Source organism: Apostichopus japonicus, chromosome 19 (genome assembly GCF_037975245.1).
Source record: "Apostichopus japonicus isolate 1M-3 chromosome 19, ASM3797524v1, whole genome shotgun sequence".
Lineage (NCBI taxonomy): Eukaryota > Metazoa > Echinodermata > Holothuroidea > Aspidochirotida > Stichopodidae > Apostichopus > Apostichopus japonicus.
Genome location: NC_092579.1, coordinates 6,873,128 through 6,896,731, shown reverse-complemented (window position 1 = coordinate 6,896,731; position 23,604 = coordinate 6,873,128). Strand labels below are relative to the sequence as shown.

Here is a 23,604-nt window from a genome sequence, read left to right as displayed (position 1 = left end):
ACAAACAGCAATTCAGTACTTGATACTTTCTCATAACCCTTTCTGCGTACAAGCTACTACCAGCCTCCCAATACAGCCCTAATGTTACATTTGTAATCTGAAATTAACTTTCATGCCAACTTCCAGGGAAATAACCGCACAACTCTTTGCAAAAATGATTACTTTCGATGCCTGTAGGTTTACCTTGGTGTGTGGACTCTGAAGAAATCTATAGTCTCTTCTTTGAATACTGCCGGGGGGTTGATGATGAGGTTGGTAACTGACTGTAAACCAGAGAGATAGATGGTGGGAAGATATCATATGACAATGGAAGTCTACAAGTATCACAATCAGAAACAATTTGAATAAGAGAACATGAAACTCTACTTTTGATCATTACATTTGAATTTAACATGTAGGTGTGACCAACAGTTCTCAAGTAACATTTCTATGGCACATATCCACAGTCAACACTCAGTTGGGCGACCTTTCGACCTTCCTAAACCACGTCACCTCGGATATGATCCTTCAAGGTATTGAATTTCTAGGTAACCGCACCGAGACAGTTTGCCTCAGCCGAGAATGATCACATACATGGTCTCAACATCCAAGGAGGGAACGACAATAAACCGCCCCCTCTCTTTTCCTTTCTCCACCCCCCCCCCACTCCCTTCCATCCTCTCTCATCTTTCCTATCGAGATTCATAGGTTTTCCTTCCCAACCACTTTCCTTCCCTTTCACCGCCATAACTAATTACTTACCCCCCTGCTGCCCCCACCCCCTGAGAGTTTATCTCTTCAGCCCTTAATCCTCTCATCAATCTTCACTTATCTCTCATTTGTCCTCAAATTTAACTCTCCATCCGCCTGTGTCACTTAAAGTGTTCTTAGTTTGTTTTGGTTTCATTTAGCTTCTGAAGAAAATCCTTTATTTTATAGATTTATTTGATATGAGAGTAAATAACAAATATTTACAAAGTGGAATTTCAAATAACCACATTTAACATCAATTGAAATAAGATGTTTCCACCAAACTTTAAGAACAAAACAAATCTCTCAAAAGAAGATCTTAGAGGTAAAATCAATCACCTACGTTAACCCAAACTACAAATCACTAACACAAAACCATTCAACCTTAAATTAAAACACAATGTATCTCCCAAATGCTGACCTTCAATTTCCAAAATGCACCAAATCTATGACATCATTTTTCTTTACACAAGTCACTACAATACTAATGAGCTTCATTTAAATTTATGTATTTCTCTAAAGTTAACAGGGAGATATTCTGGTGACAGACAACGTAACACTGATCTTAAAGATCAAAATATTACGCACTGTTAGTTGAAAAGCCCATCTCAAAACCTAGTTCCTAACTGGAGATATGGTCCCTTGTTTCGAGTACTGACGAATATGCATATTATTTTATTTTGTTTTACGTAGTGACCAATGTTTTTGAAACATCTATATGCCCTTAAATTGTTTCTACATCCTTTCAATTTAGAACGGAAATAAAATATAATTTGTTGTCTGTAACTTAAAACTAGAGATTTGCTTGAAAAGATATTATTTGTGATAAAAAACTTCAGTTGCAAATCAGTGAAATGATTTGGACCGTGATGTATTTTTGTTTTTGAACATTTGTCAGTACACGAAACAGGGGACAATATGGTAGATTGAATGTAACCTATTTTGACAGGCTTATTTAACCCTTGATTCTTTCAAGGTGCATCACAGTAGGTGGGTTTTGTGATGTCATTGTGACAAATGCTCTTCAAAAGCTTTACTTTGCTAATTTAATCTTCTAGCTGAGGTATCCTTGAAATTTGATATAGTTGGAATGTTTGCTCAGCTGTCGACCTTCTCTGTATTGAGAATTTCATAAACAGGAATGTCTCCCTCTGTGTGTATTTGATAGTTCGATACTGTAAAGAAGAACAAGGCATTTCCGTTGCATTGCTGTGATGACATCATTTGTTGTGCTCTTGCCAGATGCAAAAATATCATATCTGAGTTGAAAAAAATTGTATCTTTGCCATACAAAATACTATGAGAATGCAGTTTTAACTGAAAGATGCATCAAAAGTTACAGCATTTTGGTCACGCAATCATCTTCAGCCACCAGAACGTTACTTTAATAATTAATCCAGCAAATTAAAGGTACAGGGTTCCTTACCTGCATGACTTTAATTAAAACAGTTTCATTGTACATTCTGCTGCTTTCCGTGCCATGAGTTGTACCTCTGTGCTTGTCATAACCAGCCTCGTTAAAGTAAGGTTCGCTGTTCAGGATCAAACCTTGAATCGACACCAACAGCTGAAGGAGGTTGGACTTCCCAGTCCAGACCTCAGAACCCTGCGATGAAGAAAATGAAATCATCAAATTTTCACCAAAGAAGAATACATAGCAGTTTTACTGCAGACTGTTAGTATCAGACTGACTACTGTACAACAGCATTATTATGAGCAAATATTGCTTTCCTCTTGGTATGAGCCCAATGATACACTGCAACCTGAAATACAGTTAAAGCTTATGTCGGGGAGAAGTACCGAACAACTTGGTATGAGTACAAGTATGAGAACAAGTAGGTGTACAAGTATGAGTACCAGTATAAGTATCTGTATGAGTAAAAGTAGAAGTATGTGTATAAATATGTGTACAAGTATGAGTATCAGTATGTGTACAAGTATGAGTACAAGTATGTGTACAATTATGTGTACAGCTATAAGTACCCATATGAGTACAAGTATGAGTACAAGTATGTGTACAAGTATGAGTACCAACATGTGTACCAGTATGTATACAAGTATGTGTACAGCTATGAGTACCCATATAAGTACAAGTATGAGTACAAGTATGAGTACAAGTATGTGTACAAGTATGTGTACAAGTATGTGTTCATGTATGTGTTCATGTATGAGTACCAACATGTGTACCAGTATGAGTACCAGTATGATTACAAGTATGTGTACAAGTTTGTGTACAAGTTTGTGTACAAGTTTGTGTACAACTATGAGTACCCATATGAGTACAAGTATGAGTACAAGTATGAGTGAAAGCCTCTAAGCACCAGTACTTAAACTTGCCCTAGTGTAAATAGAGTCTACACTAGATTTCAAAAAGGCTCAGAGCACTATAGTATGGATATATAACTAAAAACAACATGAAGATGAGTGTGAGTTCATACAACTCTGCTAGAGTACCAGTACAGAATCTCTATAAGTCTGTCTGACCAAGTAAACATTACAATACCTGGTTTCTCTCTCAAAATAAACTTCCTAAATTTTGTAAAAATATCATTGTTCAGCTCTTGGAACAACGGGGCTTTTCTAATTGTCAGTTGTGTGATAGATAAGGGACAGATACGAAATAATTTTGCTTGAACACGGTTTGAAACCAAACAAATTTTTCATTTACTTGAATATTGCATGTTTTGAACATAGTGGATTTATGAAATTATTTTATCAAAGGTTTTACTGCAGGTGTTAGATCACACAAAGATTTTATTTCCATATATTAGAGGCATTGGAGACTCGCGCATTAAGAAACGTCTCATGCAGGTAATCTGACTTCGTTTCGAATGAGGTGTAACAGAAGTGTTAGACACCACCATCGATCCCACAAAATGCACACACAGCTTGCTACCTTCGGTATTAAGACAATAGTACACAGTCAATACATGCAGCTAGGGTCAATACCCACAACACAGTGTGCATAGCAGCGATGGACATCTCAGGTCTAGATAAACTTGATAACAAGGTATCACGTTTCATTACTGTCTGAATTTTGTAGCAACACAAAAAAAACTTCACTTGCAAGCAACGGAAAGTTAACTTTTTCAGATGGCGGCACAGGGTTTGGGGCGAGTCTTCAATGCCTTTAACAGTAGCACCTATGGTAAATGTCTGCTGTTACTTTATGATAACCTCTGCCCCCCCCCCCCCCCCCAGCCACAAACACTGCTTACCTTGCCAGTCCATGTATCAAGCAGACTAACACATATCTTTCCCTCATTATACAAGTTAGGGTTCAGTTTGCCAGCGCAGTAAGCGTGAAAGTGGACCACTGGAGGTTTCCGTGGATAGCTGTCCGGTAGGTAGCCATCAAAATAGAACAGACAGTCCTCATATGGCGTGGAGAGAGGTCCTTCAATCAGAGCTGAAAACAGGTGCTAATGGAGAAAGGATAAAGAAGTCTTTCTATAACATTGTTATAAATAACAATGCTCTCACACCAATGCCCCTCAATGACATCCCACAACCCCCTTACTGCTACATCTCTTTTTGTCTATGTTAATGAAGATATATTTACAGCTGCATGTCTCAAAGATACCAACTAAATCACACAAAGTAGACAAAGAAATATGAAAAGTTGGACATAAGAAGTTCTTGTGCAATACCAACAATTTTTATGAGAGTTGATCCAACTAAATTTTCAACAAAGGATTGAATTCTTACTGTAATTGACCCTAGGCCCACCTAGCTGTAACCTCTCCTTATCACCCCTTGCCTTGTCAGGCCTAGCTTTCATATATATATAAACCTAAATCCTAACTCTCATGTTAATATTCATCCCTAAAATCCTGTGACTGCATTTGTATTGCAATTGAAATATATAAACCATTACCAGACAAGTTCTCTTCAAAAGCACACATCTAGATTTACACTTAGAAACAACTACGGAAACCATCAAGGAAATGAAACTGCATATATAACTTGCAAAATATTCTTTTCATCAAATGTTTACCATTTTATCTTCAAACATTTTAACTTTTATTCCACTTGGTAGTGATGTCTTTAACAGCTGCATCTGAGAAACAACAATAAAATACATGTATAAATAAAACAAAATGATTTCTGGATGATTTGCAATGCTAGAGAACACCGATACACGTTCTTAGGGCAGGCAAAGCAGTGAGGGTAACATGAATGTTGTTGCATCAGCACATCCCGAGCAAATATAGACAAACTAACAAAAATCCAAAAGAGAAATGTATCACACATAGAGGGGTTTGTCTAGCTTAATAACTAGCCGGCAATTTTCTATGTCTTCTCAGCTAGCAGCACTCAAATAGCTGTAAAGAGTAGGAATTTACAGCAGTGCTAATATGAATACTAACGCTACAAGTATGAACAGAATGCTATACTCTCTTACAACGGTAAATTGTTTGGGGGCAAGCTTATTATGCCTTGTGACATAAGTTACACATATAACAACACAAATTCCATTTCATTTATTTGTTTTCTCACATCTTGCATTAATATTTACAATTATCAGAGGGTAAGAAGAGAATCATAGAAGGGACATGACTTGGAAGGAAGTGCCCTACTCCATATAATTAAAGTATTAGAAAGAAATATGGCAGTATATTATAGCAATATTAAAAAGCACACACAAGTAGGACAACACCCCCACACTCTGTTAATCACCCCAACCACCCCCACCCCCTGAGTATCACAAATGAAGGTCAGTTAAATGATCCTTTTATATACAGATTACTTTTTTGATATGTTCATTCCTTCCAGCCTCCTCCTCCTCTTTGGACAATCGAATAAAATCATTAGCATTGCTGGTGACTATAACAGAAATACAAAAGTGTATCATATCACAGTATTAACATCAAATAAGCATCTTAAAGTATCACAGTAAAGTCACTAGAGTGTGTATATTATTTCAATGATACAAATTTATGCTGCGATGTTTTTCGTGAACCTGTGAATTAACATCCTCTTTACCCAATGCTGACTTGATGAATTCACTCACACGTACCTCTTTCTTCAGGGCGGAAGAAAATTTTCTCTGATCGGATGGTTGCACAGATGTTGAGAAATAACGATGACTGGAAGGAGCCGATTCCACCATCGTGAAGAACCCTGCAAGAAATTATGGAAATGTATTCAGTTGCTAAGTAACATATTTATATTGGCCTACAAATGAACGATGGGGATTTCAATTCTTGTTCTTTATTAGCTAGACCTTCTTGTGCCTAAGAAAAATGTCAAATATTTCATGACCAATGTTAGGAGTTAGAACACCGTTTGTTTATCTTACCTGTAATCAAAATGTTGTCTTTTCCCGCTGGAAACCTCACAGCAGAGTATGCAAAGTATGGAACGGTTACTTCAGGACTTCAGAACCATTACTTAATACAGTATCAAAATTTATAGAAAAGTAAAGTCATTTCAAATTTTTTAGATCACAATAAAATGTGGTAAGCATATTGCTCATGGATTAATTTTTTCCTCACTTACATTCGATTGAATGTGCATGTATGTAGTAGCAGTTGTGTTCTGTCTATGAGAGTCTCTGTCTAAATCACAATTATCAATGCATTACTAATCATAGAGAAAACACTAAGTCTGTTAGCAACAATCAAACCACACGTTGCCTATTGAAAAGGGCTACTCCAGTGGCAAAATGATTCAATATTTTCTTTTCGAATAACTCATTTTTACCTTTTCCTTCATCAACATGTTGACATATTGATAAATCTTGCATATTTTTCTTATCAGCATCATTTTTAGGTTCACTTGTTTCTGAGTTGGCAAAATCTTCTTGGCAAGAAATGGCACTTTTGGTCTCCAACTCCGTTCCTGGTGGCACACAGCACTCTACTTCAGTTTCATGTGAGTCATCTTCCATATTTGCTGTGGCAGTTGCCACTGTGGCAGTTTCAACTTGATCTTTTCTCTCCGAATCCGAGACGACATCATTCAATAATTCCATGACGTCAGCAAGTTCTGTATTTCTGCATCAAAAGAAAACCATTTATTGTTAATCAAGCAAAGGTCTTTTGATAAAGGCACTCATTTTGGATGGTTCCACTTTACTGAAGACCTTTCCAAATGGATTAAGAGGATAATCTCCTTTCATATTTAATCCATGGGTGCACAATATTCTCAGTCAGTATCAACAGTGAGTGAATTCAGTTTTTGAACAAACAAAATGGTCTCAAAATGCAGATAAAACTACTGTATGCTGCTACAATCAACATAAATCAACATAAATTTATCAGGCAGCGTATTAAAAAATTTCAAAATTGTTTTAGTGTGAAATTTTAGTTTTACTTTGTTTCATTTTAAAGGGATTTTACATTTCTGATGTGTTAGCCATCATTTTTTTTTAAATTATTTTTACTTTTCCATCCACACTATGTATACTTTGGTTGCGTGTATGGATTTACACTTTCGGGGAATATAATAAAGTTGAAATCAAGGTCAAAAGTTATGGGCAATATGAACAATCAATGGAAGCAGACTATGCCACCCATTGTTACCCCTATATTGTGGGAGGGACCAATTCAGCTGGTTGTGCCCTAACTACATCACCTTTTTAAAATTAAAAAGCTGGCTTTGTCCCTAAATGAAACCTTCACATCGCCAACCAAACAGGGAAATGAGCTTCGCCTAAGTTTGACAGCTCTGTAGAAAACGGAGGAAAGTGACGGCATCTATGCTTGAATGCCATCTGCACCGAAGACAATATAACACCCAAATGAAGATATCAAGTTAATGTCTAGAACAAAGTAGTTAACAAAAATGGGGAAAAAGTTTTCTTACTTCTTGTCAGGACTGCCCTTTATTGCACTCTCATCTTCTATTTCAGTTTTCATGATTGCATCTTTTAGTTCCTCTGTACCTCTGTCATTCTCCATTCCCTCATTTGTAGCAGCAGTAGATCCTTCCTTTCTACCTCTTTCTGTCACATCACCATTTTGTGTTTCATTTGAATTTGTGACAGCTGTCACAGTATTCATTTCAATCGTGCTCTCTGCATCACTTTCTTTCACAACATTTCGATTCGGGGAGCCATCATCAATCAAACGGTCACTCTCTAAAACGTCATTGGTTGTGTGACTATTTGTGACATCGCTACGATGTGTGACATCACCGTTTGTGACACCACTGTCGTGTGTGACATCACCATTTGTGATACCACTGTCCTGTGTGACATCACCGTTTGTGACACTACTGCCGTGTGTGACATCACCATTTGTGACACCGCTACTCTTGTCACACACAAATCCATCACTACCGCTTGCCACACCTTGCATCTGGTTCTGTTTATTGGAGACATCGGCCTCTGAGTTTGAACTAGACTTCAGATCATTATCGTTAATGACATCCTCTGTGAGAGCATCCTTGGTGTCACTCCCCTGAGTTACTTCAACTTCTACCCCTTCTTCTTCTACCCCTTCTTCCTTCTTTGTGACACCTTTGATTTCACCTTTGACCTCTGACTGATTTCCATCTTTCCTTCTCTCCGAGACTGAGTGTTCACTCACCGTCTCCCAGCTGCCCGAGGACGACGACGATGAGTCCGAATCTGACCGGTGGAACGGATATTCTTCATCTATCCAGTCGCCTTCATCTTCATCGCTACTGCTGGAGATGGAGCTCTGTGTGAAAGAAAACCGTTACTCAGTTTACTAAGTTTCAAATACGATGAAAACAAAAATGTAATAAGCAGACTACAACTTGACTAAATTTTAAAAACTTATTCCGAAGTTAAATGTTTAATAACATGTTAATTTTAAGATCTCCTGGTATTGTTAAATATTAAATGTTTAATAACATATTACTTTTAGATCTCCTGGTGTAGTTAAATATTAAATGTTAAATAACATGTTACTTTAAGATCTCACTACTTCTCCCATTTTCCCTCCCTCAGACTCTGTGTTGGATAGACATGGCAGCACTTACAAAAATGCCATGGGCCCACAACAACATAATAATACACAGCCACAGCCCTACTACTACTACACTCAAAACCCACCAATCACAATAACCATCATCGTAACTAACAAGGGAAGGGGAGACCCCAACACCCCCTACATGGAAATCTAATTCATCACAAACACAGCCACACACCCCATTTTCAATTTTGTTTCCTCCATCTAGTGCAAAATTTTGAATTTTTGAAATTTGAAATTTGAAATCCTTTGCACATCACTGCACCAAGCAATCAAATCAAAGTCCAAAACAGCTACAACCACCAACCCATCCAACACCACAAACTCCAATGCACATCCAACACCACAAACTCCAATGCACATCCAACACCACAAACTCCAATGCACATCCAACACCACAAACTCCAATGCACATGCAACACAACAAATTTCAATGCACATCCAACACCACAAACTCCAATGCACATCCAACACCACAAACTCCAATGCACATCCAACACTACAAACTCCAATGCACATCCAACACCACAAACTCCAATGCACATCCAACACCACAAACTCCAATGCACATCCAACACTACAAACTCCAATGCACATCCAACACCACAAACTCCTATGCACATCCAAGACCACAAACTCCTATGCACATCCAACACCACAAACTCCAATGCATATCCAACTCCATAAACTCCAATGCATATCTGATCATCGCTACCACTCTACCGTGTCCTAACAATCCCCACCACACCCGGAGAACAAGCAAACAACACCAAATGCATATCCCACCAACCTGCAACTCTACCACATCCAGACCACACCAACCATCCCCCACCACACCCTGAGAGCAAGCAGCCAACACCGCAACACCAAATGCATATCCCACCAACACCACAACTCTACCACATCCAACACCACAAACTCCATCCGCCACCACACCTGGAGAACAAGCAGCCAACACCGCAACACCAAAAGCATATCCCACAAACACTACAACTCTACCACATCCAAACAACACCAACTATTCCCACCACACCCAGAGAACAAGCAGCCAACACCATAACACCAAAAGCATATCCAACCAACACTACAACTCTACCACATCCAGACCACACCAACTATCCCCCACCACACCCTGAGAGCAAGCAGCCAACACCGCAACACCAAATGCATATCCCACCAACACTACAACTCTACCACGTCCAAACCACACCAACCATCCGCCACCACACCTGGAGAACAAGCAGCCAACACCGCAACACCAAATGCATATCCCACAAACACTACAACTCTACCACATCCAGACCACACCAACTATCCCCCACCACACCCAGAGAACAAGCAGCCAACACCATAACACCAAAAGCATATCCCACCAACACTACAACTCTACCACATCCAAACCACACCAACTATCCCCCACCACACCCAGAGAGCAAGCAGCCAACACTGCAACACCAATGCATCCAACCAACGCTACAACTCTACCACATCCAAACCACACCAACCATCCCCACCCACAGACCAAGCAGCCTAACCACATCAATTTGAATCAGGTAGGATTAAGACAGAGATAAATATAATACCACCATCACAGCAATAACGAGCAAGATAATAGGTCAGTGACAAAGGACTAATACTCACTCCTCCTTCTAGCAAGTAGAGGTCCTGAGGGTGCACGGCTGACTCTGAGCCATCCACCCAGGCTACCAATACCTTTCCATCCTCCGTAACCCATCGGACCTGCACATGAAAATGACAACATTATCACACACCTCAGGTAGAAAGAACATCGCAGAAACAAAATTTCAAATTTATTAAGTTAGCTTTAAACTAATTATAAATTTATCCGTTTAGTACATAAAGTTGAATGATTACAATCTACTTTATATTAAACTAAACCTATCATAACTAATCAAACTTATTCTAGGACTACGAAAAGTATTTGTGAGTAGTTCGCAGGCATTGTACATGTCATAGAGCAACATTGTGTAATTGATTATAAATGCTGAAATTGAATATCGAGTACAACTAATGAGCCCAAAAGTTAAACGTATAAAAAAAAACGCCGCCCTGCAAGTTGAGGCTGCCACTATTGCTGAATTTTACAAGGAATGAGTAAAAATATGATGAAAGCTGGTCATGTGTCTCGAAGGCAACGTAAAACCTCTCGCCATGAAGTAATGCTTGGAATGGGACTATTTTGTAATAGCTTGCTTCATTCTTGTTAATACCAAAACATGTTCAAAGTCTTGACAGGGTCCATCGCTTTTCAAACCAACCATCATCACTATACCTAGACCTACCACAATTTTATAGCTACTTTTATAGCTACACTAGCGTAGCTACTTTAGCATGTAATGAGCTCTTGTGGTTGTAGTTGTATCGAACAGCTGAGACTAACCGACAGCTGATTGTGACTGTTTGGATTAAAAACTTCACATACATTGTACCCGTACAGAACGTTGCTTGCAGGCTTACCATACGTCCCGAGTGCCTCCGACTCTTTTTGTCCCTGGAAGACTTTTCAAATTTTTAAGTAGTTCCAACAGAGTTGTAATAAATATGATGGTATTTGAGCATTCTTGATTTAGCCATGCAGCTACTCAGATTGTCAATAGTAACAGTCTTTCAACTGGAATGATCTTACAAGACTTATTGCTTTTGAACTTAAAATCTGGTACTATTTTAAATATCAGCGATAAGTTAATTTTGCCCCACGAAGTGATGGGGGAGGAGGTGAGAGAGTGGGAGGGGGGCCGTAACAGTTTGTCCTCCTTGGATAAAATATGGTCATGCTACTTAAAGAGTTTCTCTCTTAAAAAGAGGAATATGGTTGTGCGAGGCAACAAGCTATTTTAGGTGACAGTTCTATTGTAGAATTAGACTTGTTATGATGATAACATAAATACACACCTGGCCTGCCACAGGTTGCTCCTTATCATCGTCGTCACTCTCTCCTTCAGACACGGGAACGGTGCTGTAGGCTATCCTCACGACCGTCTCGCCGATGTTGATTTGAAAATCAGGGTGAGCGAGCAGATCGTATACACTGACTTCCTCAGTTTCAATAACCTCCGGGCTGGATAACGAAATGACAGCAAAATAAAAATCAAAGATCAAAAGAAGATATGAAGCATTAGTAATTATTTGGAACCTCCCATGATAAAAATATTTACACTTTCTATTTTTGTCTTGCAGTTTTTTTTTATTACATACGATACTGCAAAACAAATACACAAATTTGTTTAAAGGTTGTGCTAGTGTTAGTGAAAGGTATTTCCAAAAGAACTAAAGATGAAAATGTCATGTACAATGCCATGTTCAGGGCATAATATATCCTGTACCCCAATACAACATGCTATACAAAATGGGCAAATTGCTATACAAGCGTAAAGATGCATAGCAGGTGTTTGTACACAGGAACCATGTAGTATTTTATCAGAGACAAAGTTCATAGCCATCGAAACCAGGCGCGTAGCCAGGAATTTGCCAAGGGAGGGGCGAAACTGTAGATTCGGCATTGCAAACTATCTAGGCATAGCGCTACCATGGTTGGCGCGAAGCGTACAAGAAAATTTTGGCTGAAAATGCCTCCCAGATAGCTGGAAATGGCACTTCCCAGGCCTTGTAAGTTGCATCTTAGCATTTTCTCTTTTGAAAATACTAGCGATATCATAAAAACATTTAAAAAAAAATTAAAAAATATGCTCAAGGGGGGGCGGCTGCCCCCCTCGCCCCCCCCCCTTGGCTACGTGCCTGATCGAAACTGCTATGCAAAATTCCAACATGAAATTATTGTTATTCCCTGCTGTTCTACATCGACAGTGAGTTATATCGTTGTTCAGCTTTTGAGGTCTTCTGGATCTGGATATACATGAGTGGGGCCAAAGAAGAGAGGGGGGGGGGGAGGATGAGGGAAGGATAATAGGGTGAAACATGGTAGAAAGCAGCACTTAAACCAGATGTTGTTTTTATGACTGGTTTTTTACAACCAAAAGAGATATTAGAATGCCAAAATGATGACTTACACATTACTCTGTTGAGTTGGTTTCCTGATCCACCGGACTACACAAGTTCTTTGGTTGTATTCCAAACTTCTTACAACGCCATAGACATTCTCTTGCGTATCTGTTGAAGTCACAGAAAGATACTGTAAGCGATCGGTTGCTATTGGTTACACATTTAACCACCAATCAGCTCTTGCTCAAAATAAGGTAATCAGTTGTGTTAAATAGTGATAATGATAACTTCTGCTCCATGTGTTATATGTAAAATGAGGGTAGAACTAGTGTTTTTTGCAAAGTGTGTGATTCAAACCTGTGGCCTAAGTGCTAACATATTTGCATGATTGCAGGAAGTGTTAACTTCAAACACAACCAGGAGCTTCATTATCTGACTGGTTGTTAAACTATAGAAACCAAAATGCATATTCACCGTTGCCCTTGGTTACAAAATCTCCTGGAAAGAAATGCATGTCTTCGAGCAGATCGACAGGTGTCAGTGTTGCAGCTTCAATGTTCATTCCCATAGAACCATCCTGAGACAACAAGGTAGAGAACCCTTTGTGACAGACTGCTCAATTAGAACTGTCAAATGCAGGTTGCATTTCAATATCATTTTACATTTGCGACATTATTCTTCACATTCAAAACCAACGAGTGAGACCATTACCTTGCTGTTTGATAAACCCCAACATGACTTGGGTTGAGCTAACGTTAGTTTATCTCAGTTAAGAGAACCTACAATACATTTTCATTGGCTGTCTTTTCCATTCTTATCCATGATGTGAACCATACCATAACTTTGGCTTAAATCGACCCTTTCTTTTGAGGCAGTAATGTTCAGATTCAATACATGTACCCTGATTCCTGGGACAGTCATCTAACATTCTCATTATTATGCATTCAGAGATCCTCCTTGTGATGAAAAATTAGAAAATAAGCACTTTCTGATATTTTGGTGGTTCATCAAAAACTAACAATAATACTAGCACACTGTAATGTCTTAGAATGAACTACCATCTTTAACCTTTTCCACTTATTGTTGCAAAATCTGTGTCACAGAAACATTGTCCCTGTTTGATAATATTGTCATTATTGGACGTGCTTCTTTGCATAACATATGATGCCTAGCTGTACACTGACTGTTGCTTTAAGCTTCACTTCTGATATTAAAGAGATATATACAGCAGAAAAATATTCAGAGGAATGAATGGGGGGGGGGGGGGCTCTGGTGAGTTGTGCCTCAGACTAAATGGAAAATCCTGGGTTGTAGGCCTAAAAGTCTCTAGGCCATTGACATATAAACTATACAGAGTGACAATGTTAGCACTGACCTGCCATTCAACATCCACGACCGTGTGAGTGTGGGTTACCTCGATACACTCCCTGTTGCCGACTTTCAGATGAGATGAGCCCCTCTTCCTGTTGACACCACGTCCTTGCTTCTTTCTCCTACGACTGGTGGCTGTCCTCTTTGATTTCTCTTGGTGTTCCGTAGAGCTGTGAGAAGAACCATCCGAAGTGCTCTCGTACCTATTATCGTCGCTCGGACCTTCGCAGGAGTTTTCGGATTTCCCGGGATGCAACGATATCCCACTCTTGTGCAAGGCTTTAAGCCTCGCTTTCTTCGCGTCGTCTAGTATCGTCTCGGCCTGTAAGTTCACAAGTTCCAAGTCGCCGAGGCTCTTTTCGCTGTCGCGGAGAAGGTCCTGAGTCAAGCATATCTGTTCTTGGAGTTTGGCGTGTGACTCTTCCAATCCTCTTATCCTCTGCTTCACGTCCTCTGCGGATTTTCCCGACGAGTTGGCCACCAACGGCTGGAAGCTCCTCGTCAGTTCCACGATACTGTCCGATGCTTCGCAGAGCTCCTTGTGCAGATCGCATAACATCTCCACATCTCTGGATAAATCGGACTTGACCTTATAAGCCTTTTCGACTAATTCTTCTTTGTCGTTGACCTCCCGTAAGAGGTCCCTTTGCATCTGCCCATCCCGGCTCCTGTGGGATTTTTTCTTTCGAGATAATGAAGCCTTTCCCGCTGCCTCTTGTTTACTGGCAGCTTTGTCATCTTCATCAGATCCTACTGTTAGTTCAGAGGTCTCTCCTTTCTGATTGAGGGACGTTTTCTCTTCTGTGCGATCTTCGTCCAAAGTCGCATTTTTCGTTCCCTCTTTGGTATCTCTCTTCCTATCCAGAGGGGGTGTGCCGGTGGGCGTGGAAGATTTTTTCACTTTGTGTGCATTTTCTGGTCTTGTATAGCACATGTGTGAGCCTTTGGGTACTGCTGCATGTGAGACCACATCTCCCTCTTGTATCTGGTAGATGCCTTTGTCTCCAACCTGTACTTTGTCTGCTGAGAAGAACTTGAGTGGCTTGACTCTGACGACAGAAAAACAAACAAAAAAAACAAACTCAGGTGACCATGAACAGTCAAAGGCATTGAAGACTCACCCCAAACCGCGTGCCACCCTTTGAAAAAGTTAAACTTCCGTTGCTTGCAAGTGAACTTTTTTTCTTGTCCTACAATATGCAGACAGTAATGAATCGTGATACCTTGTTATCTTTTATCTAGACCTGAGATGTCCACGCTGCTATGTACAATGTGTTGTGGGTATTGACCGTAGCTGTATGTATTGACTGTACACTAATGTCTAATTACCAATGGTAGCAAGCTGTGTGTGTAATTTCTGGGATCGATGGTAGTGTCTAACACTTTTGATACACCTCATTCGAAACTTGGTCAGATTACCGGCATCAGACGTTTCTTTGTGCCCGAGTCTTCACTTCCTATAAATAGTGTTAATAGAGGAAGGTTTGTAATCAATTCGTTCCTTTTGTAATATTTTTTGCAATTTAAAGAGGACATCTCACCTGTTATGTCATCATTCTATCAAGCAACGATTGCATAAATATCTTCATGCGGTTTCATATAATGTTACATTTATTCCAGTACATGTATAGGCCAGACTCACAAGCAACTTTATGTAATGTTACCATCAGATCGAGCAGAAATACATGACAGTGCCAAGCACTTTCAATTTATTTAGTTTATTTGTTCAAGGTCGATTAAATACCCCCAAGTAAAATTACATGTTAATGTCAAGTATTTACAATTTGTAGTCATTTGTTCAGGCAAAATTAAACTACCCCAAAAGATTTGTTTTCTGTAATCGTGATCAAGCAGAACTACCTGTAAAACTCCAACTGACTTCATACCATGCAATCCTTGATAAAAACACGACTGCATGTTTAATATCCCCATGGAAACAACTTCCCATCATTCAATCATGTGAACTTTCGGACGGTGAATGTTAAAAACAAAAGAGCTTGCACTGTATGGCAACAGACTCCACAGGATTGACTGACTAGGTTACATTTCATTATGAAAGTTAAAATTAGCAATTTGAATTGTGAAGAGACTTTTGCAGGCCTTGCATTTGTGGATTATTTTTTTATATTGATATGCAAATCAACCCCAACATGCTAGCCTCACCTTTTTAATTGATTTCCAGATATGGTAACCGGGGGAGGCAGAGAATCCTCTTCTTCCAATCTTTTACTTCCGCTTATGCCCCGAGTCTGCCATCTTACTTGTAGTTTAACCAAAACTATCTGAACAAAATGAGAAATCCAAGAAAAACATGTGTCTGCAACACTTTCTTTCTTACAGATGTAGCTCAAGTCCTTATCCAGAGGTGTCTAGACCAGAGAGTGTTATATGAAAGCTCCTGACAAGTTGGATGTACATTATAACCTCATTTTAAATCAATTTTCTGTATAGAACATGAGTTAAAAGTGAGACGCTAGCTCATTAGAGAGACAATATCTTGAAACAAAATTCAATGGAAGCAGTTTATTTCACCATGACAACAACACAAACACCAACTTTGTTACCAAACTGTACACAGTATATTAAGGTGTATGTGTGTATGTATGTATGTGTTTATGTCTATGTTTGTATGGGTGTGTGTATGTATATGTGTTTGTGAACATTTTATGTTGCAAATGTATTTTCTCTTATTATCATCCTCTTGGTCACATGATACAGGTTTATAAGTTCCTAACAACTAGTGATTCTTTAGGTGCTTGTGATATTTTGAAGGTTTCAACTGTTTCTAGAACTCGTAGTATTAAGTCTCAAATTAGCTAAAAAAATTCTCGTCTGGAAATTATCAATTTAGCTTCTCTCAAAGGGTTGTGAATGAATGGAATAACTTGCCAGAATGGGTTATTAGTTCTGATTCTGTGCTGATTTTTAAGAAAAACAATACTAATGAATAATGCAATTTCACTCAATCTAAACCATGTTCTACCGGAATAAACGTTTCTTCAGGAAAATTGAGAGGTAATTAAATGTCCAGACAAACTTACCATAGTGGAGTTAATAGCCAAAAAATTAGCTCTAAACTTAGATTGATAATATTAAAGAATTTGTAGAGACAGGTAAATAAAGAATAGAACTAAACATGTCAATAAAATATATTATGAAAATGCTTCTATCTTATCAAGGAAACTAATTGTGTCACCCTTCTAACAGTAACAAATCCCCATTCTGTGTCCCGACACTTATTTCTGACAAGGCTACTAGAAGCCCACTTTAAATTTCTACTAATTAATACAATTCTAGCAATATTTGTAATGTCATATCATTCCATTTTCATCTTTAATAAAATACCTTTCTTTCTGCTTTCCTCTATTGTTCATGTGATATGCTTAAAACAATCTGCTTGTAATTGACATTTCTGAACATTTTATTCTCTTTACCTCTTCAACGAGGACTCGAAACTGAGCCTTGCTTGACATTATAGGCTGTTGACCACTTAACCATCTCGCACTCTTGAAAGTGGAAGCACGCCCTCTCAGAGTCTGTCCAGGGTAAAACCCATCACCCTCACCGAATATGGAGTCCTATTGAATCAAAGGAAATCAAGTTTTTTTATATTTTCATTTGTCTTTGCAATCTAAGTGAAAGAACAAAACTAAATGAACTCTCTTCTTTCTACAGTAGTACCTGCTGCAGAGACAACCATCAACTCTTTTGCCAGAAATCTTTAACGAATGGCTTTAAGGTTACCTTATAACCTAAAGGCACATGTTTTCTTACCACGGCAGAATTTCAAATTTTGGTTAGCCATGTGGGCTCAAAGCACTGAATGAACTACCGTGCTCTGTAGATGAGAGTGCCATGTGCTTTTTTTTTTTTTTTAATGAAAGCTAGAGTGAACAATAGTCCATGAAGATTGACATAAGTCAAGAGCTCACATAGGCTGTGAGGCACTATAAGAGAAATCCACATGGGCCAATCAGTGGTTCACAGCAGCTTAGGAACTACTGAAGTGAAGGGATCAGATAAGCATCAGGCACAATTAATGAGATGCTCATGCACCCTGCTCTTTATGGTCTGTGCGCCGTTGTCAGAAATAGCACCAACTACGCTATCCGGTAGGCTGTTCCAGACATGTACTGCAGTGTGGATGAAGGTCCTGCCTGTGGAGAGTGTTATGGAAACAGGTATTGTGAGAGCATGGCAGAGCATTGATAGGCTGGAGCAGGTAGCTCTTCTAAGTACATAAGGCTGTGGTAGCAACGCCGTTGGGCACAAGCTGGTGTGCATGTTGTAAAAAACAGTAGCTGCTGCCACCAGGCGTCTTCGATGGAGGGTAGAGATGTCCAGCTCTGAACTTGCTTCCTCTTTGCTTGTGCCTATGATACGGAGGGCTTTCCTCTGGATTGAGTCAAGTCATCCTAGAGTGGTGTGGCGCTCATCCAGGAGAGTGAGGCGTACTCCATCACACTACGAACCTGAGCCTTGTAGACTAGTCATGTAGACAGTCGCTCTACCTCTAACATCCAGTTTGTTGGTAACTCTATAGTAATTCCCAGAATCTCCAGCTCCTGCTTTTCAGTCAGTTTTGTGCTTCCAAACAGTAGATCCAGTATGGTTGGATTCCTCTTTCTTGTGATGGTCAGTGCCTTGCATTTCGATGGCTCAAATGTATCAAATGACAGGTCACTTGAGAGTGATGCATGCCTGAAAATTCTGGATTTTTCTTACACTGCCTATTCACAGTCGATTTCACTGTGCCAGTGGAAAAATTAGACTGTCTTGCATTTTTCTTGCCAGTGCAAAATTAATGTTGCTTTCGTATTAATTCGAGGAGAATGGAAGTAGGCAATTTGAGTTTAGCCAGTAGATTTTCTACGCACTGGCATTTTAGAGTAAGTGGCGACAATTATGAAAATTCTATGGTTAAATTTCAAACCCAATACAACAAACCTCTTAGTCGTTCATGATAACAATTGTTTTTTCTCTTTTCTCTTTTTTTCTCTCAGTCAGCAGTTTCATATCAATTGTAAGTCTGTAGCTCCTTTTGAAGTGGACATATATTGACACTTACTGCCCCTCTTCCCCACCCCTCCCAGCCTTCCTCAGTGTAATTTTGCCACAGTGTTTTATAGCTTGACAGCTTACCTTGAGGTGGCAATTAATTTGAGACATGATCCATAATAAGCTGTTTTTTCGTCGCTATTTTACATTTACAGCAGTTTTTACAGGAGAAGCCAATCCATCTCATGATCCCCGGTTTTATGTCATAAATTTTATTTATGACTTACAGACTTATTAGCTAACGAATACTAACCTCAACAGCAAAATCATGGACGTCTGTAAGTTTGCTGGCTGCCCCTTCTGTAAGAGCACACCTGATGGAAGCAAGAAACTGAAGTGTTTCTCTAGTTTTATGTATCAAACCTACTGTAAGAAAAACTTCATTACTTCTATATGACAAAGTTCATACATTCACTAAAAGGCATACAAAGGATAGCATACTTCCGAGACAACATTTTGCATAGAGGCAGGCCTCGAAATTCAGGCTATTTGTTGGCTAAATGACAGTGTATTTTCAATCTTGCCATGAAACATGGAACCTGTACATGCATTTTGTAAACCTGGTAGAAAGCAGACTGCACATTAATACATGTACCAGCCCCAGCCTTACTACTAGAATCATTGAGCCCATTCACAATGCACCTTTTTCCTTAGGATCCACAGACTGTTTTAACATACACAATGTAAGAGACTGACTTCAGTCAGCTTGCGGCTTTGATAAGACAATGACGCTTCTTCGCGAGTTCCTGCTTGCAGGAGGATCTAAAATACATACATACAATACATACATACATACCTTGCTCCATTTTTCAATACAACCACAATTTCTGTGACTGTGTCCTCCACTTCCCCGATCCAATTATCCAACATGACAGCTGTTCCTAGGTAGATGGGCTGCAAAGATAATCAGGCAAACCGTTGATAAGTTATAAAACCAGAAAGCCAGCAGGCTTAGTGATTCCTTGCCTTATGCATTTATATTGTATATATATGGAATCACCTGATTGATAGAGTAACTGAGGAAAATGTGTCCTGAAATCAAGTACCAGAACATAATACTAGATAACTTGGTCTTTGCAAAAGGTATTACCTTTCTGAATCTTGATACTTTGTGACCTTTTTATTATATAACCAGAAAGCCAGCAGGCTTTAAAATAGTGATTCCTTGCCTTATACGTTTATACTGTATATGGAATCACCTGATTGATAGAGTAACTGAGGAAAATGTGTCCTGGAAGTCAAGTAGCCTACCAGAACATCATACCAGATAACCTGGTCATTACAAAGGTATTACCCTTACCCTTATGAATGTTGATACTTTGGAATGGTCACTTAATTCCAGTCCACTTCTAGAGCTCGACCATTATCAAAATTAGAAAAAAGTTCCCACTTCTTATTTTTGATAACTTACACAGTTACACAATAATCTGCCATTAATTTATTAGTTCTGTTTTGAAACAGACTATAAAACTTGTTTGTTTTCATTTGTTTTTTAAGTTTCTCAAATTAGTTTCTTAATTTGCTTACAGCTATCTGCTCAATTTTGGTACTGGGAACGTTATAAATGATCTGTTTCGTCGACAGTGTTTGAAGGTGACACGTGACGTGAACCATCCTCACTGTCCCAAGTTGACCACAGCTGCTGTTGGAGCTGGACTTTTGAACCAGGTCACCTGCCAAAAGTGACCGATCGTGTAGCTCCACCTGAAATGAAGCGAAAATAAGAGAGAAATGAACAGTCTCCTTCCTCTGAAAACCTTCCTGGAGGTTATGAACCCCCCTGCCCTTCCCCTCCATATTATTCCCAGATATTGATGATAACTGTATTGTTCAGATAACATTTATTGTACTTATTACCCTATAACCCTACCCTACACCCATTACCCTATAACCTTTGATTTGCTATAATTCAAAAATACCATTGATTGAATTTACCACGTTCTCATTTAGAAAGATCCAGGGTATCGACCAACCTGTGTCCAGATCTGACATTGAAAGTTCTCTCGGTCATTTGCCCTCTGCTAAGCTGCTGTTATGTTCTTCAAATATAAAGAGTTGAAACCCATTCTAGACAAACATGCACCCTTATTAATAACAAAAAGACTCAGGGTTGCCACTGAAGCCCCCTGGTTCAACAAAGATTACAAAAATCTGCGAAAGCACCGCAGAAAAGAGAGAAAGGAATGTGACATATATTGCTGCCATAAATATGAGAAACCTTACTACACCAGCAAAAATTATGTCTTGTATAGGTAACTGTTATCAAGTGGTTCAGTATTAAATTAGCTGGCATTATACCTACATGTGCTCAAAAATCTTGCATCTGATCTCAACAAATGAAAAACTACAGACCCATATCCAAATCTTAAATATATCACAAAGCTTACTGAACGTGTTGTTCTTAACTCGTCTCAATTAGTACATGTATGCTAAAGCATAAACTTCATGTCTCACAACAATCTGATTACAAAACAAGCCACAGCACCAAGACTTTGCTATCGAGATTACACAATAATATTTGCATGGCCACTGACAATAATGCTGCTACTGTTCTTCTCATACTCTATTTAAAGTGCGACCTTTGACACCGTTGACCACCAATTGCTGATTCACACAACTCTGTCATGAAATTGATCTTACAGGTATTGCTCTGAGGTGGTTTATATCTCTCATTACTGGTTGCAACAAGAAAGTGCATATCAGTAATATTAATTCTAACAAAGTTGATGTAGGATTTGATGTTCCACAAGGTTCTGTGTTCGGACCAGTATTATTCAAGGTCTGAGATCTTTTTACTCTATTGTACGTAACACGGATTGGGTTTAGAGTGGCAGGGTTTGCTGACGACCATCATATTTACACACAAAAAATTCTTGTCTAAGCCAAATTTCTGTCCTAACTACTGATATTTTGTCTTGCCTACATACTGTACTGTCAAGAGTTGGATGTCTCACTTCTTTCTAAGCCAAACCCTGACAAAACTGAAATTATGTTATTTGTTCATGAGTCTATTCTGAGTAGGGTGGGGATTTGTGGTGTAAGGCTGTAGGGGGAATCTGTTGGGCAGGGAAGAAGGGGCTATTTATGCAGCAAATATAGGATAGGTTCTTCTCTTCATATTAAATTGATGAAAGGTGCAACCTGCAAATCAGCTAAGACGAATTCCTAATTGCAGTTGGTTTCCTTTACACAATTGTGACAGTCTTCATACTTGTTGAAAACACTATGAACTTTGGTAAAGTTTAAACAAAGTATAATGTTCATACAATTTGTATGAATTTCCTATTAAACTTGTTCATTCTTGTTTTTTTAGGGCAAAACAGACCAATTAACAAATGTGTAAGAGCATCTGACCAAAGGCATTTTAAACTTACATACTCAACTGCTTGTAGTTGCTGTTGATATGAATTTCTTGGAGAAGAAATAAGAGGCATTTAGATTTCCAACTTATAGTGGATAAAGATCACATTAACTTAGCATGTAAAAAGTCTTAATTTCAGAGGAAAACAGAGAACACGGCAATGAAGGATCCTTTCTTCATCATGTTGGAATGAGTTATTCTTTTTAATTGCTTATTGCACATGCAAACTGTTTAATTTTGCTTGTCATTTTGATGATGTCCTACTCAAGGTGCCTAGGTACCATAACAGAGCAGTGCATTTATAAGTGATGAAAAGTGCATGCTTGAAACACTGCCCAGGTGAAATACTGCATCAAACTCTCTGTCTTCGGTACATTACAAATGATACTACATTTTTTCACCACCAAGATTTCCCAGCTATTTTGATCAGCATGATCATGTTATATGACTGTACAGTATTCTGTATGAAAATTCTTTAACAATAGTTCTTAATGAGAATATTGACCTGTACCAAAACTACTGTCCTGTGGTGTCACAACAGATATTTGCTAAATATCAAACAGAATCTTTGATCCAGCACTCTCATGTCTAGGTCTATGTGGACATTGGTAAGATTTTGTATTAGCCTACGCCGTATGTAACACTCAGTGCTTTATCAATGTAACTTGTTACTTTGTTAGGTTATGCAGCATAAATTTCCACAAAGCTAGGCTAAACCCGTGTGGTTTGGTTGTTATTTTAAACTGGTAAATTAAAGCACCTCTTGTTGGGATATAACCTCTGTTCTTCCTTTCGGGTACCATGCTACCAGGACGTGTCCCTTTTTATTTTTCGGACCATCATCATCTGAACTTTCTCCATCTGAGTCAGAATCAGAATTGCTCTCCTCATCATCGGTTGTGTTATCATAGTTTTCTAGAACGAGTCCTAGTCGTAGCCTCGATCCCTGAACCCGGCGAACCACGTCTTCGTCGAAGAGCAAACTTGTCATACTTTGGAGGACAAACCAACTCAAGTACTAGACAAACTCAAACTAACAACCAAAGATATTTATTTCACAAAGAATAAGGTGGTATTATCCCTTATTCTGCGCCTCTGTGATAGTTACGCTAAACAGTACGGACTCTGCACGTTAGCTGAGCAAAGCACAGTCTGCACAGCGCAAGGAAAACAACAACGGAT

General features: G+C 38.9%; 1 protein-coding gene across 2 annotated transcripts in view; it reads right to left on the bottom strand.

The window, feature by feature from the left end:
- Positions 1-23,604, bottom strand: part of LOC139959608 ((E3-independent) E2 ubiquitin-conjugating enzyme UBE2O-like) — a 26,696-nt gene extending 3,092 nt beyond the window's left edge. The window contains exons 1-18 of one of the 2 annotated variants that reach the window (XM_071957342.1): positions 23,183-23,604; positions 20,589-20,765; positions 19,858-19,955; positions 19,315-19,375; positions 17,438-17,581; positions 16,167-16,285; positions 14,008-15,052; positions 13,107-13,209; positions 12,701-12,800; positions 11,586-11,751; positions 10,314-10,412; positions 7,540-8,378; positions 6,436-6,728; positions 5,750-5,853; positions 4,727-4,789; positions 3,948-4,151; positions 2,156-2,335; positions 184-263 (exon numbers count right to left, since the gene is read on the bottom strand). In XM_071957342.1, the coding sequence (XP_071813443.1) occupies positions 184-263; positions 2,156-2,335; positions 3,948-4,151; positions 4,727-4,789; positions 5,750-5,853; positions 6,436-6,728; positions 7,540-8,378; positions 10,314-10,412; positions 11,586-11,751; positions 12,701-12,800; positions 13,107-13,209; positions 14,008-15,052; positions 16,167-16,285; positions 17,438-17,581; positions 19,315-19,375; positions 19,858-19,955; positions 20,589-20,765; positions 23,183-23,413 (4,106 nt within the window). In that variant the 5' untranslated portion in view covers positions 23,414-23,604. Of the gene's footprint in view, positions 1-183; positions 264-2,155; positions 2,336-3,947; positions 4,152-4,726; positions 4,790-5,749; positions 5,854-6,435; positions 6,729-7,539; positions 8,379-10,313; positions 10,413-11,585; positions 11,752-12,700; positions 12,801-13,106; positions 13,210-14,007; positions 15,053-16,166; positions 16,286-17,437; positions 17,582-19,314; positions 19,376-19,857; positions 19,956-20,588; positions 20,766-23,182 lie in introns of those variants that run through there. The other variant, XM_071957343.1, reaches the window with a different exon arrangement.